This window comes from Triplophysa dalaica, chromosome 3 (assembly GCF_015846415.1).
Source record: "Triplophysa dalaica isolate WHDGS20190420 chromosome 3, ASM1584641v1, whole genome shotgun sequence".
NCBI lineage: Eukaryota > Metazoa > Chordata > Actinopteri > Cypriniformes > Nemacheilidae > Triplophysa > Triplophysa dalaica.
In genome coordinates, this window is record NC_079544.1 from 12,076,224 (window position 1) to 12,094,742 (window position 18,519).

General features: G+C 37.0%; 2 protein-coding genes across 4 annotated transcripts; one reads left to right on the forward strand and one right to left on the reverse strand.

Moving 5' to 3' along the window:
- Positions 1–113: 113 nt before the first annotated feature.
- cc2d1b (coiled-coil and C2 domain containing 1B) lies at positions 114–14,879 on the reverse strand. 3 transcript variants are annotated; one of them, XM_056741933.1, is made up of 26 exons: positions 14,483–14,878; positions 13,862–14,257; positions 13,580–13,721; positions 13,339–13,439; positions 13,122–13,235; positions 11,425–11,562; positions 11,035–11,338; positions 9,773–9,900; positions 7,853–7,931; positions 7,661–7,729; positions 7,369–7,511; positions 7,115–7,187; positions 6,889–7,025; positions 6,681–6,804; positions 6,404–6,576; positions 5,943–6,068; positions 5,810–5,868; positions 5,616–5,732; positions 4,601–4,674; positions 4,296–4,354; positions 4,159–4,210; positions 3,952–4,051; positions 3,302–3,392; positions 2,967–3,089; positions 2,273–2,315; positions 114–2,190 (listed from the first exon to the last, which is right to left on the reverse strand). In XM_056741933.1, the coding sequence occupies exons 2-25, from the start codon at positions 13,925–13,927 to the stop codon at positions 2,304–2,306; spliced, it is 2,604 nt and encodes an 867-aa protein (XP_056597911.1). In that variant the 5' UTR covers positions 13,928–14,257; positions 14,483–14,878; the 3' UTR covers positions 114–2,190; positions 2,273–2,303. The 3 variants fall into 3 exon arrangements, with proteins under 3 accessions (XP_056597911.1, XP_056597920.1, XP_056597902.1); XM_056741942.1 differs by having other exon boundaries at positions 6,413–6,576; positions 13,862–14,879; XM_056741924.1 differs by having other exon boundaries at positions 13,862–14,878.
- A 174-nt stretch (positions 14,880–15,053) lies between these two features.
- cdc20 (cell division cycle 20 homolog) lies at positions 15,054–18,182 on the forward strand. Its single transcript, XM_056744271.1, has 11 exons — positions 15,054–15,191; positions 15,432–15,637; positions 15,720–15,865; positions 15,949–16,045; positions 16,205–16,330; positions 16,441–16,637; positions 16,808–16,902; positions 16,987–17,212; positions 17,291–17,416; positions 17,491–17,608; positions 17,689–18,182. The coding sequence occupies exons 2-11, from the start codon at positions 15,454–15,456 to the stop codon at positions 17,847–17,849; spliced, it is 1,476 nt and encodes a 491-aa protein (XP_056600249.1). The 5' UTR covers positions 15,054–15,191; positions 15,432–15,453; the 3' UTR covers positions 17,850–18,182.
- The last annotated feature ends 337 nt before the right edge of the window (positions 18,183–18,519 follow it).

An 18,519-nucleotide genomic window follows, 5' to 3' on the forward strand; every position in this document is an offset into this window, starting at 1 on the left:
ACAATCCCATTCAATGTTATGGACTGCTTTGATCGCTGATGAAACACTGTAAAAACTGACATGGATGAAATGGAATTAAATTTGCAATGTATAAGAAGCCAAAAAGAAAAGAATCAAATATATCCTTTCTTTTATTGTACACTACAAATGTCAATAAAAGCGGTCTTTATCAAACCTGTTGCACTTCCATCAATGAGAAATCAAAGAAAGGAAAAAGTAGTTCTTAAATTCTCTCATTTAATAACAAAACATCTGGGTTACAAACTTGTGTAAAACACAAATGAAAAATAACATTTAGAACAATAAAACCAAACTCTCATAATATATATAGTATTGAACTATAATATATATGTGGATATAATACAAAATCATACAACTAGATATATATATAAATCTTATAATTTATGAAACAAATTTAGTGAAGAATCAACACTGATACTGTAATTTAAGCCAGGACAAAGCTCAATCTGTCACTTTTATATGGGACCTTCAAATGCCAGAGCTGTATGAAAAACAAAATAATTCACCTGAGGTGACAATAATTGTTTACGAAATGAATGGATAGAGCTGTACAGAATATGAAATCAGACTCATTAACCTATATTTCACATTGTCAAGGCGTAAAATTAAATGTCAGTTCAATCCAGACCAGATCTTTTTAGACCTTCAAAATAAATAATTAACAAGACTTTCTAAGGTTTTCACTCTAGAATGTAAAACCAGGTGCAAATCAGTTCTTATTTAATTCAATCAATAATAATTTATGTGCGCATGAGATGCAATGTAAACATTGTCTAAACATGGCTAAAGTGCCTTTTAGGGGCATTTGCAATTCAAATGTAAGAAAAGCTGGATGTTATCTAATAGATTTAACTTTTATAAATAATGTAGGAGATTTTATTTTATAATATATATATAGACATACACACACAGAAGACAATGCAAAAACTAAGACGCAAAGGTCTACCATAAAGTGATGGTGAAATAAAGAATTCTGTCATTTACTCACCCTATTGTCATTTCAAACCCGTATGACTTTCCCAGAACACAAAAGAAAATATTTTGGAGAATATTTGTAACTGAGACACAGCAGTACTCATTGCTTGGCATTGGTTTTATGTCTATATAATACAATTCAATGGATACCGCTGTTGTTTGGTTACCAATATTCTTCATAATATCTTTTGTGTTCCATGGAAGAAAGTGACAGATTTGGGTTGACAAGAGGGTGAATGAATTATTGAACTATCCCTTGAAGTTTCTTTGGCAACCATACAGGCTGACCTCACAACTATTAAAATCCCCAATTGTTGTCTTATCAACAAAGTGCCGAAAAAGCTTTTAAAGCTTAAATTACTGTGAAAAATATTACTCAATGATTTTAATTCTGGTTATACCAGTCACTCATTTACATGTGCAGAAAGCACACAATGAAGAATATATTACCAAGAACATATGATGAATAATTCATATCTTGTTCAATTAGTAAAAGCTGGTCTATGGCTTTATGATAATTGAAAAGAAAAACATTGAACAGCATTCTGGCACAAACGATTCACAAAAAACCTGCTTTAAACCCAGCAGCCGATTTACATTGTATAAAGTTCTGAAATGTCTGACAAAATGTTTGAAGTTGAAATGCAACCCTTTTTGCATAGCTAATTGCATATGACTAATTTGCATAGCACTCATATATTAGTAGTAATGACATGGCAGCAATAAGTTCCTCATATGAGGGAGAACAGATGAAGTCATTTATCTTACTGCAGCAACAGTGATTACTTTGGCATTAGTGCATAAGTGCATCCCAGAGCAGCAACAGTTAGCTCTCATTGGCTTCAATGCATTAATGTAACAGCTGGGCTAAACGTTATTATAAAATCTATGGACAATCCATCTCAAAGGGCAAAGAGGAATATCAATCTCGCACAAGTGTCTCCAGCTTCATCTTAATATCCACCATATATTTTAATGACACCCCAACTGTTACATTAAACCCGTTTCACCCTGCAAAAGGACAAAGCGAACTGCCTCTGTCAGTGATGCTCTCTCTGTGAACAGCTCAAAGCACAGGGATTGTGTGAAATATCCCTGCAATATCCATTTTGTGCGCCGGAGGCCATCAGTAACGTTGCGCTATAAACATCCATACCTTCATCCACTCTAAAAGAGCCATTGAGACCTCAGGACCTGTGAGGGGAGGACACCGAGTTGTAAAATTGAATGTGTAAATGTGACATAATTTGTATCGCAAATATAAAAATGTACTTACTTGATGGAGATGTTTTGTAAATCTGTGTCAATTACAGCAGTACCTAACAAACAACAAGATTAGTTAAAACCAATATCAGGATCTATTTACTTTGCAAGCTAAATGACTTAATATATTAAGTATTGTTTTCTGATAAAAAGTAAAATAAGACTAAAATGTATGTCAATGGATAAGAACAATAAACTTAAAGGGATAGTTCACTCAAAAACGAAATTCTGTCATCATCTTGTCATTTCAAATCTGTATGACTTTCTTCTGCAGATATTTTGAAGAATGTTGGTAAACTGTTGGTCACCATTGACTTGGTTTTGTGTCCATACAGTAGAAGTGAATGGAGACCAACGGTTTTCGTTTACCGACATTTTCCTAAATATCTTTTTTATGTTTTGCAATAGAAATATGTTGAACATGTTTGAAATGACACGAGGGCGAGTAAATAATGACAGAATTTTCTTTAATTCAAGTTTCTACTTAACTCTGTTAATTGAATTCATATTCATCATTGTGGGAAATAAAAATGCATAAATTCAAGAGCATTAAAGGGGTCATATGGCGTGAATACGTACATGACATTTAGTATAATGTTCCAAAACTATGTAACATGGCAAAGTTACATACATTCTGATGCTCAATATTAATGCAGTGTTATTTGTAGGTATCTTTGTAGAACTAATAACAATACAGCAGCACAAACCTGTTGCTCTTCCAGCACGAGCCATCGTTCTGTCAGAGTCTGGAGGTCCTGCCCACTTAGCGGCTCTCTGAGACGTACTTTCACCTCCAAACGCCCACCAGTGGCCTTCCGTCCATCCATAACCTACACGGAAAAATAACACACATTCCCTCCATTAATGTTAACATAGAGATGTGAAACTTTAAAGTTCAGTTCACTGGATAAACACTGAAATTGTGTTATTTTTCACAACTAACAGTTGCAGACTCGTATCTAAACAATACACAAACTATTCCAACAGTCCTGCATGACGAACACAAACACCACAGACTGTGGGTAAAAACAGTCTAGCTCACCTCAATGATTTCCCTCACTTCGCTTTCAGATTCCAATTTCTCCAGTTTGAGGTGGGCAGCTCCTACTGGCTTGTCACTTCTCAGGAAGCCACTGTCACAGGACAAAGAAGTCAGTGTGAAGCTCAGCTCCACCTACGCATACCGACCCAGCATTCACCACAGCAAACTAATGTGTGGGTCCTCCAAAAAAATTATTTATACTTGCTTGGAAAGTGAGGTTCACTGAGTGAACTTTTCCTTTAAAGAAATTGTCCACCCAAAAAGGAAAATTACTCACCGTCAAGTTGTTCTGGACCTGTATAAATCTCTTTGCAAGGTTGTACACAAAGAAAGATATTTGGAAAAATGTTAGCAACTGACTAACACCACTATGGGCACCATCGACTACCATAGTAGGAAAAAATATTGTAGATTTATTTGTTCTGTAAAACACAAAAGGTGATTCTTTTTCCCTAAATTCCTAAACTATTTTCTTTTGACTACCCCAGAAATGTTACTATAATATCTTTCTTTGACATTTTTGGAACAACTTGAGGTTGAGTAATTCATGACAGCATTTTCCTTTTTGGATGGAGTATCCCTTTTAATAAATGATTATTTTGGAGATATGCATATATAGACAGTGATTGTGTGGAGCACATAACACTGACCCTTTGTGCAGCACTTCAAGCTTCAGGCCTTTAGACTGCACCACCCTCCTGAAGCCACGGTGGTTACGGTTGATGTTCAGCTTGAAGCTTTGGTTAAACTCTGTCAAAGTGCCAAAAAAAACAGAAAACTGTTGCAGCAAATAATTACGGTTAAACAAATGTCTGCCGTTTAGTTTAATGGTATAGAATAACATCTTGTTACTGTACCTGGGTTGTTGGTATTTTTGATGACCGATGTTTTATTTTTCTGAGGTTGATCCTAATACCAACGGAAAGCCGTAAGTAGTTGTAATAGGACTTCCTGGGTAAAATAAAGTCTAGATTTGACAGGAACTGATACTTACTGTACTGGGGTAAGGAAATTCAAACTTGACATATGCGTCTAAGTCATTGGATGCAACACCTTTTAAAAGAAGCAAAGGAGAAAGATACAAAATCTTTGCAAGTATGATGTAACAGATATATATATTATTGTATTGTTTCAAATTCCTGCAGCTGGTAGAAAATGGTGTAGGCAATTCCCAAGGCTTGGGATTTTTATAAAAATATAAGTTGCTTTCAATAAAAAACCCTTTGTCAGATGAGTAAATGTAAATGCGGTTGCCGAGTTGTTCTTTCACGCTAAGATGCTTTAAGCAAATAGGCTTACCAGAGGGAGCAGGAAGGTTCATTCCCTTTACAATCATCACAACCATGTCTGTACTACTGAGGTCTGGAAATATCCTACAAATGAATAAATAAAAACTATAGATCATTTCAATGTTACACAGTAGTGGATTGCTTCTACAGATACCTAAAAGATGACCTTAAAGGCGGAGTAACCGATTTCCGAATTATGCTTTAGAGAACCGAGTCGGGCCGAGTACCAAAACAACATTGTAGTCAATCAGCAGTAAGGTGCACAATGCACAGGACGGACATTGGCTGAGCCGAGCGATGACGGAAGCGAAAGATGGGGTTAGGGGCGTGTCTGTTTTGTTGATTTGAACATAATGATAGATCTGGATAGAAACATACACTTGTTTCTTGTTTTATTTAATCGTATTCCATTTCATCTATCTAATTTATTACAATATTCATCTATCATTTGTATTCGTTCATTTATTTTATTATTCACTTCTTTTCGTATTATTTGTTCCTTACTTTCCTGTTGTTTAACCTCGTTGGGAGTTGTATTGTGTCTTATGCTGATATGAGTATCCCTTGGTCTCCATCTCAGAGTTCATAATAATGTCATGAGACAATGTTTTGATACTGTAATCTTGAATGGTTAAAAACACACATTGAATCTGTTTCAAGTCAGACGAAGTTTGACAGAGCTTGACTGAGCATCAACACACAACTGAGATTATTCAATAAATCATTTTCCTGTTTATTTAACATCACTTGGTCTCCTGCCTGCTGTTCTTCCCTTCAGCTCTATATCTCCCTGGTGGTTGGGTTAAAGGATTGACTCTCAACGGAGTTGATATTTCCAGGTTTAATAAGTTCCTGACGGAGGGAGATCTAGTGAATCTGGACTCAAAGTTTAGATCTATAAGATCTACAAGCCATATCTTGTAGTTGGATCTATCAATCAACAACGGCTATGAGAAATCGGACACCCTGCCTTTAAACTGGCTTTCCTTGATGAATTCATTAGATATGCAGAGAAAAAGTCTGACCTGACGGTGCTGTACGTTCTCTCCTCAAAGTGATGTTTAGGAGGTTCAAGCCCCCTATTCTGAGCCAGTTTAAGGATCTCCAGGCTCTTCTTACACTGCTCTCCCATCTTCTCAAACCTGAAAGACGAAAAATGAAGAACAAATTAAAAGCCGAACAAACCTGTGTATGTAGGACAAGTGTGTTGAATACATACTTGGTTGTCTCTGCAACATTCCCCATGTGTGTAAACTGTTTGGAATACGTCATGGATTTCTGTAAGCGAAACCAAAATAAATTCACATATTCCATATGCACATATAATCTGTTACTTCTTGCTTTCCTGTTACCTCATGTTGCTCTTTGAGTAGTTTGGTAAGTTGAGTGTAGACCTGCTCAGCCTTTTCAGATATCTGAACATCATTGTGATGGATTAAGATGAAGTCCTCATCTTCATCTCCGGGAGGTGAAGGGACCTACAGTATAAAACAATTATGATCACATTTTGCTATACTTTACTACATACCAAACCAGGAGGACATCTCTAACAACTGGTAAACAGTTGGATCTATCCTGGCAATTTTTGGGTGAAAACATTTGATAATTACAGCCATTGAAAATTTAAGGAAAATTCCAAGATATATGTGGCCTTTCCAGTCCAGTGTCTGTTGAATTTCTACAAAATTAACACTCAGGAGTGAAATAAATTCATCAGACAGCAATGTGATAGACTGACAGCATAACAAGACACATGAACACATTGATGAAAATTAGGTTATCACACAATAAAAGTGCAGTTAAATAATCGTACTTTGCTTACGTCCACAGTCTTGCCGCTCCTCGCTGCTTCTATCAAAGGCTCCAGACCCTTGGCTTTGCGCAGGAGAGTCTTGGCCTGTTCCAGGTCTTTCTTCTGCTTTGCCTGCAGTGCCGCCTTCATGTACTGCTTTTTGCGGCCTTCCAGAAACTCCAGTTGCTGCTGAGCTGAAGAGACAATAACTTAATCCCATTCCACAGGAATTCAGTGTAAATTTAATCGCACAAATAAGGATGGCATTCAAAGAAACAAACTATCCTAAATCACAAACCAGTGTCAGTCAGACTCAATCTTTTGGACGTCCTGTCTGGAGAAGGGGTCTTCTTTGGCTCCTGTATCGTTGGCTGTACTGCAAGTGTGGGCTTTATTTGGTTGTCTACTTTTGCAGTCTTAATCTGGAAGGTAAAATGCTTGTCAAACACATTTCAAGTGGTGACATTATTAACAAGACAAATTTGGACTTCTTATGCCTATGCCACCTTCTCCTCCCCGTCTCCATCTTCATCCTCATCACCAGCTTCAGCTTCATTTGATGTCAGTTTATTGGCTGTTTCCAGCACAGCAGCAAATCCCTGCTCAGGTGAAGGGGCCTTCTGGCCTGGGATTGGAGGAAAACCTACAGAACACAGATACTTTTCATAAAAAAATTTTTGGTATTATTTAAGCAAATATTTTAATATATAGTTTAAATGTATATAAACTGACCTGGTGGGACTGGAAGTTCATCGTAATCGACTGTTCGACCTGCTTTATGAGTGCGGATGGCAGCCTGGTATTGCTGTGGATGAGAGGAAGAAGATAAAAGATAACCAAGTGTGCTATGCTTTGTCAATGTGAGCTTGATGGAATTTCCAAAATACTGATCTAAATTCTAAAGGTAGACAGAAAAATTAACAGAATATATAATACATTCAATATATGCTGTGGTTAATTTACGTTCTTTACTAAGATTTATAAACCTTAGCAATGCGGTCATGCATTCGGGCCTTGCGATCATCTCCGCTGGATTTAGCTTGTGTGAAGGCTTCTTTATACTTCGCCATCCTCTGTTCCAGAGCTTCAAGGACAGTCTTGGGCTGAGCTGGACCAGAAAGACTGTCAGCTGATATAAAACAAAAACATAAAGACAAGAATAGGGCATTCAACTCAGAGAGCTCTTAGTATAAACTCTATATACAACAATCAGATATTAATAATTCAAAGAGATTCATGCACATGCTTTGAAAAGGCTTGACCTTTCCTGATACTGACCTTGACCTTCAGGAGCAGCAGATGAGACTTTAACAGATGCCTGAGGTTCAGCCTGAGTAACTATAGAGGCTTAGATAACAAATTAATATAACAGATTTGTTCATCAATAACTATGTAGCGTTTGAGTTTTCTCTCATGTTTAAATTGTACAATAGCTGTGTCTGTGTTCACAGATGACACTTCAGGTCTTACCTTGAGCCAGAGGTGGCGGGAGGGAGCTCTTGTCCACCGACTGGCCTTTCTCCAAAGCCTCAATTGCAGCATCGAATCCCTGAGCCAAACAACGAAACAGCATAGTAGTTCTCTTTGTCTACTTCCTACAAGTCTTGAATAACTCAGATAACTTAGCACATTTTTTGCTACTGGTGAATCCTTAGAAATCATTTGACAGAAACAAGAAACTTGGTTCATGTCAGATCCAACCCTGCTTGACAACATAGTTAAGATAATCTGGTTGAATCTGTTAACTGAATTTCTTACAGAATACAAAACCAAGCCAAAAGAGTTTATGGGACAACAATAAGCAAATCAACTACTTTTCTGCAAATAGCTGAGAATTCCAAATCTGTACAAACACTAATAAAACAGATAACAAATAAAGTCTGTTTAATATTTCAACAATTTAACAATCTTACTCTCTTAGAGCTGATAAGACACTACATGTCTTCATACTATATTCTGGAAGCAAAGACCCGAAAGGTAAAGCATGTTTTTGACCTAAAGAGTAGGGTTGGGTACCAAAACCCGTCCCTATGTATACGGTATGTAACTGGACTGAATCAAAACGCAGTTTTAACGCACGCTCTCATCTCCATCCATCTCAGCGAGTTCAGCATTCACCACCGGAGCAGTCTTTAACTTTAACCACGGCATAAGGCAAGTTTTAAAGAAACAGCAGTGAAAGTGCAAAAACCTTATAGCATCTGTCAGTCTGATCTCTAGAAAAGCAGTCTCTGTCAAGCTTTTTACTCTTCCTAAATGTATAGGGATATAATTATACTTAATCATTATACATACTGTCTGTTTTTAAAATAATGCACTTATAATGTATCGAAGAGGTCTCTGTAAATGAATTTTAATCGGTTGATATACTCAACGCATTTTCTGCCCATATTTAATAACTATGGCAAGTATTTAGTTGTAACTGGAGGGTCAACAGTAAACACTATAACATCTTTCTAGCAATGTAAGTGCATATGCTCATTTCAAGTTCACTTCAAAGGTAGAGTTTGTAAGAATTTTGCAGTAAAATATCCAAAACCACTAGGCCAATGTTATATATTTTTCAGCTACTTTTATATTTCAAATGTTTCCAACTGCTTTAAATCCTGTGAAAATCGTCATTCTAAACAGTGGTACGCTGCTGTTTAGTTGCCTGTCAATGGCGTCATATCTGCGTTACCCTTGTTACTGCCTTTACTGACGTGGGAACCGCGTGACACTGCCGTAGACAGATGCGGAAGTAGTTTGTACCATCAGTCCGTCTAGCATTAATGCAAATGATGTGGGTATGATCAAAATAACTTTTACTATGATTGATTTGAACACTTAAAACTGCGCAGTGCTATCACATCATCGAATTAGACAATTAATGTAACATCTATGACTAACAATTTAGTTTTAAACCTTACTAATTATGGCTAATTCATTATAATGAAACAAAATGATTTTATCAAACGCAACATTTATAAAACTTTATTACTTTAGCTCTTCCGCTAACATGATTTCTCGTTCCCGTCTGATTGATGTATCAGCGGTGCAGTTGAAGACAACATATCTCATCATTCCACGCTTCTACACAGCGTCATCAAGCTACGCGATTGTTGTGGTTTTGATCGTGCGGCCTGTAGCACTGATTTCTACAAACTGTACCTTTAATTGTGTTTTTGCTGTGTATTTTTGTCACTTACTAGATTTTGTTCTTTAATGTCATCCACTGGGGTTTTGTGGCTCTTTATTTAAATTTAGGCACCGGTAACGTTTCAAAAGTATTGATGTGGCACCGTATTGGAAAAACCAACCCAAACCCAACCCTACTAAAGAGTGAGATAAACATCCTGCTGTATGAAAAAAAACAAAGCTTGTAACAATCTAAGACAAAACCAATCTTACCTTACTGGCGCTTAAGTGCATTTTGGCTTTCTCAATATCTCCTGCTTGTTTGGCCTTAAGAGCTGCCATCCTGTAGTCTCTCTGTCTCTCCAGCAGAATATCTTTAGTGTGCTGTTCATCTCGAGAGTCTGAAAAACATAATAAGCTGTTTACTAGGAATGCTCATATGCACACAGAACATCATACTTCCAGATAAACAAGCAAACCAGGCACAGCTCAAAGGGAATGGACCTCATTTTTCATTTCTCATAATTTTTACATTAAAACCTTTTTAATTTATTCCATTAAATCATGTTTTACTGTGTTAGTTATCTGTATTTGTTTAATTAATCTGGCTTAAATCAAAACAAACCATCTGCAGTTTGATTTATATTAATTTGAATTCACAATAAAAAAACATGTTTTTTGACAATGTTTAAAACGGATTTATCACATTTTCGAAACCACTTTTTTTTTATATATATATATACAAATACATAGGAAATTTTACATTGGCTTTATTTTTCCCTTCCTTTTTAATTGGTTTGTTGTAAGTTGGGCCTGTAGTGGAGGGCTAAAAATGCCAGGCCATGGGACAGTTTTTGCTTACGTCATGTGTTGAAGAGTTGTTGTTGAGAGGGGAAAGTGAGCTAAATGTTTTTGATTAAAGATTTCAATAAAAAAATTGAGTGCACGGATAAATCATTTATAATAATGACTGCAACACGGTGTAAAAAACTTAGAATTTTCCTGTTTGATTTCATGGTGACTTTTAAAGTGAATATGAACTTGTTTTCTTTGGAGTCTCAAAAAGATACTGAGCATGTTTTCTGTTATTTTGACCTTTTTCTCCAGTTTTCATTTTCTGCAAATAGAAACCTTTTTGTATTTTAAATTTGGGAGACAAATTGTAAGTATTTCACATAATTAAAAAACAAGATAATTGTACCTAAATACATACCTATGAATAGTAAATTCATAAAAAGTGAACATAATTTTGAAATGGTCTCTTAATTATATCTGTGGCTGTATGTGCTATTAACTGTATCAAAGTTATTTTGTCTATACTACCTGCTAAGTACTGACCAAACAGGAAACCAAATCTTTATTTCAATGTCTAAGAAAATGTTTCCCCGTTCGTGTTTAAATGAAAAACTAAATCCTATAAGTTTCAAGACGGTCAATGATTTTTTTGGACCACCTGTTGCTATATTTTTTCATTCGTTCACTTTAATGTAAACCTTGTTAACTGTAATGTGTTGCTGTTGCAGCACTTGACTCACTTGAGAGTGTTTCTACAGCACTTCCTGTATGTTCCTCATCTGGAGATGACAGGGAAGCTGGTGAAGGTAAACCAGAGGACTCCTCTCTCGTGTTTGGTACTGGATCCATAACAATAGGATCAGTCTCCACGGAGACAGGGGACATGTCAACAGCGCTGTCAGACTCATGCTGATCAGGTGATACTGCAGGTGAGGCATGTGGCTGACTGGGAACAGAGGGAGCTCCGCATGCAACTGAAGGTGGAATCTCGGTTTCATCAACCTTCCCTCCTTTGTGTACAGTTGCCAGCATAGTTTGTAGTGTCTAGATCAAAAATCAAACCGTTATCATATGATCCATTTTTAGTAGCTTAATTTTTTTATTGGAACGGTTAGATTACAATGACTCACCTTAAGGCCTCTCTCATATCTCCGAGCTTTAGAAGATTCTCCTGAAGCTTTGGCATTCATCACAGCTGTTCTATACATGTTGCTTCTCTCCTCTAAGATGTGTTCAATGCTTCCTGGCATTGATATGATCTTAGTTTCCTGTCAAAGAAAGTATAGACATCTCTTTCATGAAAAGCCATCAAACTTTTTTTTAGTAAAAATACAATCGGCTTTATGCTAAATCAAATCACTTAATATGAGTCATTCTATAATTAGAGGTACATGTCAAGTACATGGACTCTATTATCAATTTGACAAATTTTTCATCAACTTTAAACTTCAAGCAATGATCACTTCTATTATATAAGGGGACATTTCTCATTTATTTTATACAAAAATCCAACAATTACCCATCTTTTATCTTGCAAAAACGGCATAATTTACAGTTTTTTTTCTATCTGATTTCCCAATGGGAGGTTTGCTCTTCAGATTAGCTCTAAAATACATGTTTCTGTATATATTTCTTATAAGTATTTGTCCAAAATAATTGTTCAATTATGAGAAAGGTGTTTTAAAAAATATTTTGCATTACATTAAATCATCATCATTTAGGCTTTGTTTTTAATGTTCACAAACCTACGGGTGATGTCACAGACACTAAGTCCATATTTTATACAGTCTATGACGCGAACCCATAAACTGAATCAGCGCTGCTCTAACAGAGTTTACCTCCGGCTCATTGTACCGTTTCATTTGAGAGAAGCTGCTGTCAAACCTTGTGGCAAGCAGTCAAAATTAAAGTCTGTCCTCAACATAAAAGCCCAGCTAACCACATGACAAAACTGCTACTAAAAATTTACAAAACTAGTTATTAAATGTAAGTAACCTTAAAACAGAAAAAGAAAAAAATCATAAGATGTAAGATACTGGTTCATATTAACAAAAAAGAAGATTATCATGTTGTCTTATTGTATTTTTATCCTAACTTACATTTAGGCACATTTACACTTGTGCCTCTCTTAAAATGTTAAATGGATCCAAATCATGTTCATTAAAATTAATTGAACCCAGAAAACTCTCTAACATTGTGTAGTACTGTATGCTATTGACTTATATCGGTATCGGAATGGGCCGATAGATTTTTGTTAAAATCGGTCTCAATCACCAAAAAATCCTATCGGTGCATCCCTAGTCACATGTCCAAAATCATGTGATGTAATTTCCTTTTCTGGAGGGAAATTTGAAGACAGTTTGGTGGTCATAACTTCTCTTTATATGTAGACAATAATATGGATAAAATCATAGAGAAAACGAATTGACCGTCAACTTATCAACATGTTCTGTTGAACTTGCATCACGTTATATTAATATACATGTAGAGAAAGAATATTAAAACATAAGTCAATCAATGTCATGTTCTAACTAGTCCACGGTCACCAGTTTGCACAAGCCACTTAAATGGCTGAAATGTTTACTATGTTACCTAGACACTTCAGTGTAAATGTATTATATAAAAAGTCATAAGAGCCTAAGTATGCCAGAAAATTAAGGGAAAATATTATGCAACCACCTGGTTTATTTATCAAGTAAGAATACTGATTTCCTGACTTTTTGACTGACATGAAATGTACCCCTAAATATGGAATGACTCCTACACGTCTAATTCAACCCTAATAATATGATATTATCCCGAAAAAAAAGAGGTAAAAAAATCTCACCTGCTTCACTTGCGTCAGCTCTGCTGGAGCAACGTCTGCACTTACATGAGAGGTCGGGGTTGCAGCACCCGAGTCTTCCATTTCATCCTCATCAACCACTTCCTGTAGCTCAGCCTGACAAGACATTGTGACACGATTGCAAGAACATATCCATTAGCTTCTCATATCGAAGAGAAAACAGCTGATTATTATAAAAACCAGAGGCTTTTAAATTTACCAGGAGCTCTTCATCATCTTCCACATTTTCATCATCATCATCGTCAATGTCTTTCATGCACGCCTCTGCCATTTTTTCAATGTCCTCCATTGGTAAAGGGGCTTTAACACATAAAACTACAGTCAGTGAATTGTACACAAACAAAACTGATGAACCAATAAAGCTGATAACAATCCTAGCCAGCAATGCAAAGTGAGAACAGCCATATTCAAATAAAGTGACATTCAGTCCAGATGCCCACCTTTACCGGCCTTTTTGCCCCTGGCAGGTACAGCTGGTTTCTTCCCAACAATAGCAGCATATTCAGCTTCTAAAGCTGGATCGTTCAGATCCTGGTCCATGTCCATCATATCATCTGGCTTAAAATCAAGCAACAACCCCATCTGCAGACAAAGAAATACTTTTCCAATACACTGTTCGTATGCGGTTCCTAAACAATCTTCAGTGAAAGAATTGGTCTATTGTTTAAAAGGTTTATAATCTAACAACGTGCTGCTGACAGCCACACAAAACAACAACACACCTGTTTGGCTGCTGCTGCGCCTTGCCCTTTCGGGGCTGCGGGTCGCTTGTTTTTCCTGCCAAACATCTCTTCTGCTCGTCCACCCCGTACTGGACACTCACCTGAATGTCTCAGACTTTGACTACGTATAATTCAACGTAACACTTTTACAAATGATATGTACAACAGGACCACTTTAAGTATCGCCTTTTAAAGAATTCAACTGGAACATAAGCGTGAACGGAGATGGTTTCCCAATGTATAATGACTGACGTTTCGCGCAAACGAAGTCACATGTTTTGTTAACACGTGGACTGCTGACTCGCCGTACTAATCCAGTTATGGACTGTTTACTGTCTTTTTCTTAGCAGCAGTAAACTATCTCCACTTCCTCCTTCCGCCTGTGGCTTCATAAACCTGAGTGAATAAAGCTGTCAGTCTGTGTGGTACAAATATTATAACACAACACTCGACGCCTATTAGAGGTCAGATCGAATGACTTGACACGTATTTATTAAACTTGCTGTAGCAAAAAGTATGACAACCAAAAAATCTATTAAAAGTGACCCATTCCACATGCCTCGGACATATGGGTGATGGCCTACTATAGAAGTACTGCAAACGAATAATGTATTTATTTACCTCTGTGAACTTCTAAAGAATGTGTAGAGCGTTGCACAAAATTGTCCATAATATAAGAATATTTGTTTTGCTAATGCAATCCAACGAAAAATAACGAAACGCCCAAACCACACCGACCTTTCTAGTTTTCAAAATAAAAGTCGCTTTAAAGTTAATCAGGTCTGTTTCCTCCCATGTGATAGATTTCACTGTTATGAATCAAGTCAACTTAAATAGGTCCACCACTTGCTAAAATTAACTTCAAACAGTTCATATGATTCAAACAATGCCTACATTTATAAATCGAGCAGAATAAATCATCAGAAAACGTACCCCGCCCTAATTAAATTATCAATTAAATAAAAAGTAAGAACACATTAATAGCGTACGAAATAATGTAGCAAAACAGTTGTCATTTTTAGATAGTATCATCTTGTGCTGTTTAATGGCCATTCAATTCGTATCTATATTATTAATCCAATCCAGAACTTTTATAACATATAACATTACTTTCCGGAAAACGACATAATGTGGTTGACCAATCAGCGAGGAGCATTCTGCCCAGCAGCCGTGGTAACAGTGAATGCGCTTGCTTTTTGAATTCACCAATCAGACTTCGCGTTCATCCATTTAAACTGGCGTTTATGCAGCTTTGCTCAGTCAGAGGATCGTTGAATGGTTTTGTGCGAGGACGTATAACAAACGTGTTTTAACTGCGTGCTTTTCACCGGTAAGTTATATTTATAAGAAACTACGACATGACGTAGTTTGTGGTAAACTAAAGCGTGATTTGTTTTGTAATTGAGTCTTCGAATAATACGCGAATGCTTCTGTGTTTTGTCGGATGTGAACGTTAGTCGCTTACATGGTTATGCATTATCAACGTTTGTGTAATATTATCAAATGTTTTCAAACACAATTTCTTTACATGTTGTGAACGCAATGTGGTAAGACTGTATATTTTCTCTAGAGTGATCCCAACTACATTACAAATGGCCCAATTCGGCTTTGAGAACGACATCCACAACGTCCTTCGATTGGACATGCCTATCACAAACGCCCCGATGGCGAGGTGGCAGAGAAAAGCGAGCACATCCAACTCCACAAACTCTCTCTCGCCCAACAAGAGTGTAAACCGATCAGTCAGCCTTTCCAAAACACCCAGTAAAACGCCAGGTAAGGGGCACGCGTGCAGGTTTTAGTAAACGTGATCAATCTTATCTGAATTGCTTCTTAAATATTCACTATTTCCTAACAGGAAAGAACGGCAAGACTCAAAACACGCCTTCCAAGGCAGGAGGAGATCGTTTTATCCCCACAAGAAATAACAAACAGATGGATGTAGCGAGCTTCCTTATTTCAAAAGAGAACGAGCCGGTGGAAGAGACTTCTGCCTCATCTGCAGTAAGGCTTTGCTCATTTCTGTAATGTTTTGAATGTCGAAATCACAGACACGTTTTCTTATCGGACTCTTATTGTTCTGACAGCCAAATCAGAAAGCTTGGTCTGTGACACTAAATGGATACGACATTGAGGAAGCAAAGATCTTGCATTTAGGAGGCAAACCACTAAATGCCCCCGAGGGTATGGTAGCATGTTATAAATATTTAAGCACTGCCTTTAAATATGTATTTGATCTTGTTCGTTAACATTTGCCACATGTGACTGGGATGCAGTACTTTTCATGTTTGTTTAATAACTTTGATTTTAAAACGAGGGAAGTAAACTGAACACTTTTCTCAGGTTATCAAAACAACTTGAAGGTTCTCTACAGCCAAGTGCCCACACCGGTCTCGATCAAGAAGAGCCGCTACATTTCCTCCGTTCCAGAGCGGATTCTAGATGCCCCTGATATCAGAAATGACTTCTGTGAGCTAATGTTTTTGTCCAGCACCGCATGTCAATTTGAAGATGATTAAAAAACACAACTAGTTGTTTATAGGCTGATTTTTATTTTTTATGTTTTTTCTTATTAATAGATCTGAACCTGATGGATTGGGGAAGGCAAAACCTCTTGGCAGTTGGTCTCGCCAACCATGTGTATTTGTGGGATGCTGCCGCAGGGGACATCGTTTTATTGAAGAAAATGGAAGATGAGAACGATCACATCTGCTCTGTCTCTTGGAGCAAAGATGGCAATTTCCTTGCCGTTGGGACTAGTGATTGTAAAGTAGAGGTAATCACTGATCTGATGATTTGGGATTGCAATCATGACAATCTTTCTTGTATAAAATTTAATTGGTCATGTTACTGGAAGAATATTCCTTTTATGTACTGCTCTCGTGATTTTTATAAATTATGATTTTACAATTCTTTAATGTCCTTTTGTTGCATTTCTTTTTGTAGCTATGGGATGTGCAATACCAAAAACGTCTTCGCAGCATGGATGGCCATACAGGAAGAGTTGGTTGCTTGAGTTGGAACGATCACGTTTTATCTAGGTAAGACCAATAATATCTTGAACTATATAAAAATAATGAATGTCTTGAATGGAGAATTAAGCACCATGCTCTTTGTTCCCATAGTGGTTCTCGGTCTGGTTTAATTCATCAGCATGATGTTCGGGTAGCAGAACATCACATATTTACCTTCGGGGGACACACACAGGAAGTCTGTGGGCTTACTTGGTCCCCTGATGGCAAATATTTAGCTAGTGGTGGCAATGACAACATGGTGTACATCTGGCCAATGACGACCGGCTCGGACTATCAAGCTATCCATGCACTAAGTGAACACCAAGGAGCAGTCAAGGTAACTTCTATTCACAGGGCTGGATATGAACCCATCCTTTACCACCGCACCGTTCTAAATTTCTTGTGCTCTCTTAAGGCTTTGGCATGGTGCCCATGGCAACCTAGCATCCTTGCGTCTGGAGGAGGCACCAGTGACCGCCATATTCGCATCTGGAATGCAAATAGTGGCTCCTGTATCAGTTCCTTGGATACATGCTCACAGGTAGACTCTACCGATGTTTACATGTTTGTTGTTATGGTACGGGCAGAAAAACTAATTCTTTAAAATTCTTTCAGATATCATCTCTTGTGTTTGCACCAAATTACAAAGAGTTGGTGTCAGGCCATGGTTTTGCTCATGACAAGGTTATAATCTGGAAATACCCCTCACTCACAAAAGTAGCAGAACTTGAAGGCAAGTTTTTTTTACTTTTTTTTTTATGTCTTTAGAACTGTTGAAGCGAATGGGGGACATAATGTTTTTTTCTGTTCCAGGACATGAAGACCGAGTTCTGAACTTGGCACTCAGTCCAGATGCTTCTACTGTGGCGTCCGTAGCTGCCGACGAAACCATTCGACTCTGGGAGAGTTTTGAAAAGGATCCTGTTAAAAAACCAAAGCCTACCAGCAGTATCATATCGCAACATATTCGATAAATATAAAATAAGATTGTTTTTATGCAAAGATGAGGTTGGGGAGGGATGATGTTTAGAAGTTTTAATGTTTATTAACTGTGAGATCCCATGTACAACCAACGAGGAGCTCAACTGGGTTATGTGTCCTTTGTCATGTGACACTACATAAACCGTTTTAATTTTCCCTGTTTGGGCACAGGTTATGGTTTTCAAATGGAATTTCTAAAAGAAAGCTTAAGCACAGTTTTAGCAACTTGTACATTTTTTTTTACTCAAGACATGTCTATTTAACCCTAAAAGTGATGACTAAATTATGTACAGCATGTTACTTTCAAATAAAGTTTTGTAAGAAAGTTGTCATTGTTTTATGACCAATACTGTGCTTGTTGGTTTCTGAATACTTTTTGTAATTTATTACTGCAGTAAAAGTACTGTATGTCAGTATGTCAAAGAATCGAGAGAATGGGAACTGTTGTGAAAGATCTATGTCTTGATATCAATGTCATTCAACATAAGATTCTATGTAATCTTATGTGTAATCTAATTCTATGTATTGCTTTGAATCGAAGGAAATTGTGCAAAACTCTTCATACTATAAAGGCCTAAGGGAGTATATTTAGGGTCACATTTGAGACTGCATATAAGAATTAACATAACATTTATAAACCTTGAAGTAGGCAATGTGTTTGAG